Below are 4,531 nucleotides of genomic sequence, written 5' to 3' on the forward strand. Positions count from 1 at the left end.
TATTGAGTGTATCTATTTCTGTGTGTATATATGTGTGTATATATCTATTTCTGTGTGTATATATCTATACAGTTTTGTGTGCAAGCGTATCTAGCTAGACCTGCATGTTTAAGTTTACCTGTTGTTGTGAATAAGATTCCGGTATATGTGCATATGTATATGTACTCATTACAACGAATATATTCGTGTATATATCCGTGGCCGTATTTGAGTCTAAATTCACAATTTAATCTGCATAGCTATTTGTCCATTTTAAAGTGTGCTATCCAATCTACTTCTGAAACTATTAATCATCATTAGTGTTGTGTTGTTTTTGGGATATGAATGTGCAGTATACAAGCACTTGCAGCTATCATTAAGGCACTCTCTGCTCGTCGCCGTGAGGTTTTGGAATGGGAATCGTTCTTCAGTATTACATTGTACAGCTTCGTACATCAGATTTTCTTGATAGTTCTCTATCTTCTTGTGCTGGTTGCAATACATACACCAGCAGTCATTAATGATCACGAGATGTAGGAGTACGGTGTTTGTGTGTTGTGTATGGCCAGGTGCTTTTGGAAATATTGTGAAGCAACAACTTGTTTGTTGCTTGATACGAAGCATGTATGATCAGCTCAAGCACATGCGACACAATCTCATAATTTCAAACGACGTCCCTCGTCTCGCTTTAGATATGGAGACAAGCGTGGAAAAATTACATAGTTGGACTGCTTATGCACCGGGAGAGTTTGAGGGGCGAATTGAAAGTATATGAGCATAAAATCCGGGAATACAAGTAAGAATATTTGTTTTAGCCCGTGGTACCTATGATCGATACCAGTATCTAAGAATGGTTTAAAAGCGAATGTTGTAATTGAAACTTCGAACTTAGGCTTATGCGTCAACATACATAGGTACTGGTTCCGCATAATCTAGTGTGAAAGCAAATGGCTATGAAACATTGGAAATCAATTCAGGGTAGCACATGTCCTACATGAGAAAAGCACATTTGCAACCGATCCTTCAGTCTGGTATTTGAAACTGTAGACCGCATCAAGCTTGTACCTTACCTTACAACTATGTACTCATTGTCGAGTCATATTTCTACTAAAAATTTTATTCATTGTCAAATCCTATTTCTACAGTAATCAATTCTCGTGGTGTACAGTATATAACTACGACATGGAATTCCGAACTTTGGTGATGGAAGGAAAGGTGCAGAGTTTCACACATGTGAATGTCGAGCTATACGAAAAGTGGTTCATTATACCACAGGGCCGGGTGCAGCGCACTTTAGATTCGGTAAGCTGCGATAAATGATACAATCTACGCGGTAGTGATTTTGAATTTGACCTGGCCTTTCCGAATGCACTTTTTCTTTTCTAAATTCGGCCGATTACGCTTGTGCTGAGCATCAAGGTTCCCATGCGCGTTTTACGCTCAAAATAGAAAGCTTCTGCGATATTCAAGACTATATATTCAAGGTTCGTAGACTGAGTATTCCATGTTTTTGCCCTTTCTCAATGACACGCTTGCGCTCCTCTTGCTGTCAAACCATATGTGAAGATCAAAAATAGGAAGCTGCCGGCTCACGTTTTCACAGTGGCCGACATTCCAGAGGCTTTGGGAATCAGCAGACAGAGGGGATGGGTGATATGGGTAGTAGCAGATACGCTGCATCGCATAGACGATACATTGAATGGATGCTTGGTGCAAAAGATGCTCAAGGTGCCTATGTTACGCACATTGTGGCTTTCACATGAAAAATCGAGAATTGGAATTCGAGCCTAGGTGTAAAGAAAGCACTGCCTACTTACAATTACACATATGTGTCAGCGAGTAAGAAAGGTAGAAGTTTGACATCAGACGACTTCGTGAGATAATGGTTTTGATCGAGGATGGCACTCCGATTTGTAATCGGGCATATTCTCTGAGTTTCCGGGAAACATCAAAAACAATACTGGTGTACACTGCAAAACATGACCACTGACGGTTGGAACAGCCAAAATTAACCTTTTGGATACACTGCCAGCACGAGAGCCTCCAAAGAGGATAGAGGTGATTTCTGAGCTCATTTGAGGGAATGTTTAGATAATATTGCGACTTGCAACGTTGTGGGGGTGAACATGCGCCCTATACAAGAATCCAAGGACGCGCGAGTATCGGGTATGGGCGTGCACCCGCATGCAGAGTGGGTGACATGCCCCTGTGACTGTTGCGTGAGTACTCACTTAGATTATGCCCCCGTCAGGATTGCTCATGCGAGCATACCGCAAATATATTTAGAGTATTTTGTGCATGACACGGAATATTTAAAAAAATGAAATAAAATTGTTGGTTTTGCGATTGCTGAGCTCTTTTTTTTCATGTAATTTAATGGTGGTTTTAAACATTGATTGATAATGAATGGAAAGAATCTACAAAAAAAGGAGGCACTATTCTGGCACTCTACACAATCCGCACAATAATGGCATTCTGCGCACCTCTGGACTTGGACCATAATAATAATAAAAGTCATCCTTCACCATTACGTGGTATCGTGATAAAATTAAAAAACACAATTTACGGAGAGAGAGAAGAAGCAATTCGAAGCATATCTTATTCCTGAAACACCTCACCACACTGTTGAATGCTTTCCGAATGCGTTCTGGATTATCGCTAAACCACAGATTGCCGACGTAAATTGACTCACATCTATCGCATACAGCCTATTCGTTATCAACTCGGCACAGCTTTATTTATATCTCCACATGTCAGGAACGGCTCGTAACATGCGTTCGCTGCCGACAAGTTATCCGCGGTGTAGGAATCGCTGTCGAGAAAGGCATTCGACAGTGTGGGGGTGTATCCCACCGGCGGTCTGTAGCCCACACACACCACAAATGCCTCCGCACTCGCTGCTCTACTACTCCTTGGCTTGGAGATGGTCACGTGTGTGAACAACACTTTCATCTGTGATACAAGGTGCACGGTTTCATTCCCCTTGAACATCTTCGCGAGGAACGTTCCCCCAGGCCTCAATACGCAGGTGGCTATATTCATCGCCTGCCCGATTTCGGATGCAAAGTGGATTAGATTGGTTGCCAGTTGATTCTAGAGCTTACTGATGGATCGCAATTGATATTGGTATATTGGTACAAAGCGACGTAGAACCGAGGTGTTAAAAGCTGGCCCGTTTAGCGATACAGCTACCAATACAGGAGACATGTAGTATAGGAATCTAAGTCCCAAACATGAGAATTGCCCGATACGAGAAGACTGCTAGAAAGTCTGCTAAGCGCCAAGTATATAAAAGTACAAGTGTGCACGCCAATCGACTTTTTGAGCTAGCAAAAGCGGTTGAATAAAAACTTACAGCAAGCAAAAGCTGCGCCTGATTATATTCATCAATGTCGTGCAGTCCGGTTACATCGGGAGCGCCATCGCACACTACTAGATCCGCCAATTTTCCGTCGAAAGCCTTAATGATACTTTCCGCAGTTGTTTGTTCTGTGATATCTCCTTGTAGGATAGTCACCCCTGTTCATTTATCGCCACACCCAAATAAAATCAACCTATTAAGATCGACATTGGTACACCTCGAAGGACAGTTCGAATCAAGAGATTAAAGTCATGCGTAATAAGTGTGAAAGCCCAGTCATCGTGGAGAGGTATGTATTCATGTCTGTAATTCGATTCGATTCAGTTTGGAACTCATTTCGGAATCAATCGAGATATACGGATGCAGTGGATATACAGTAAACTACGTAAGTGCGGTCGTTCTGAAACATGCCCACAAATCGCGAGCTTAGTAGCAATTTGCATAGCAGGGCCAAGTGGGCTACCATGCAGAAAAAAAAATGAGAGTTGGTCTAACATTTAGGTTTGATGCTATATGGTACCTTCAACAGGCGCCATTGCTTGTAAATCCACCGAAATCACTCGTTTATCGGACACTTCTCCGTTGAGTATTTTCCGTGCGAGAGTCTGTGTCCAACTGCCAGGTGCACAACACAGGTCCACTGCTCTGCCCACACCTGTGGCGGATACGATAAAAAGAAGGTTTGCAGTGCGCTTGCCGATACAAAATCTGGCCGGTTCTAGGTATCGGGACCGATGTACTGGCTACCAGTGAGCAAATAGGGAAATGCTGATAGCATATGGTTAAGGATTAAGTATTTGAGAGGTTCAACCAAAAATCTAGGCTAGCATGAGTTCGGCGTATTCGTAGGCACATAAACTAACGAAATATAACACTTAGAATATCTCCATTCCACGTTTATATCCGTAATACATCAAAATAAACCACCTCCGTAGGAAAATCGACACACCTACGTGGACATGAAGCAGGATGCAGCACATACAAGTGTAGATATATAAATCATTACATACACACATATACATATATATATATATATATATTCTTCAGGATATATATCGATGTAACTGCATGCATATAAGTTTAAATATATTTGTAACAAAAATTCGCTGTTTCAGCATGCATTCATATACTCACATACATGTATATAAATATTTGATATACACACATATATACATATATATAAAAATATAT

General features: G+C 41.4%; 2 protein-coding genes across 2 annotated transcripts in view; one reads left to right on the plus strand and one right to left on the minus strand.

Moving 5' to 3' along the window:
• Positions 1-2,325, plus strand: part of SARC_10085 (hypothetical protein) — a 3,409-nt gene extending 1,084 nt beyond the window's left edge. The window contains exons 2-4 of the mRNA XM_014295878.1: positions 672-775; positions 1,125-1,281; positions 1,546-2,325. Coding sequence (XP_014151353.1) covers positions 672-775; positions 1,125-1,281; positions 1,546-1,770 — 486 coding nt within the window. The 3' untranslated portion in view covers positions 1,771-2,325. The remainder of the gene's footprint in view (positions 1-671; positions 776-1,124; positions 1,282-1,545) is intronic.
• A 365-nt stretch (positions 2,326-2,690) lies between these two features.
• Positions 2,691-4,118, minus strand: SARC_10086 (ribosomal RNA large subunit methyltransferase J; the record flags this gene model as incomplete). Its single annotated transcript, XM_014295879.1, has 4 exons — positions 2,691-3,024; positions 3,335-3,498; positions 3,861-3,995; positions 4,088-4,118. The coding sequence occupies 4 exons, from the start codon at positions 4,116-4,118 to the stop codon at positions 2,698-2,700; spliced, it is 657 nt and encodes a 218-aa protein (XP_014151354.1). The 3' UTR covers positions 2,691-2,697.
• Between the last annotated feature and the right edge of the window lie 413 nt (positions 4,119-4,531).

Source organism: Sphaeroforma arctica (assembly GCF_001186125.1).
Source record: "Sphaeroforma arctica JP610 unplaced genomic scaffold supercont1.1132, whole genome shotgun sequence".
NCBI lineage: Eukaryota > Ichthyosporea > Ichthyophonida > Sphaeroforma > Sphaeroforma arctica.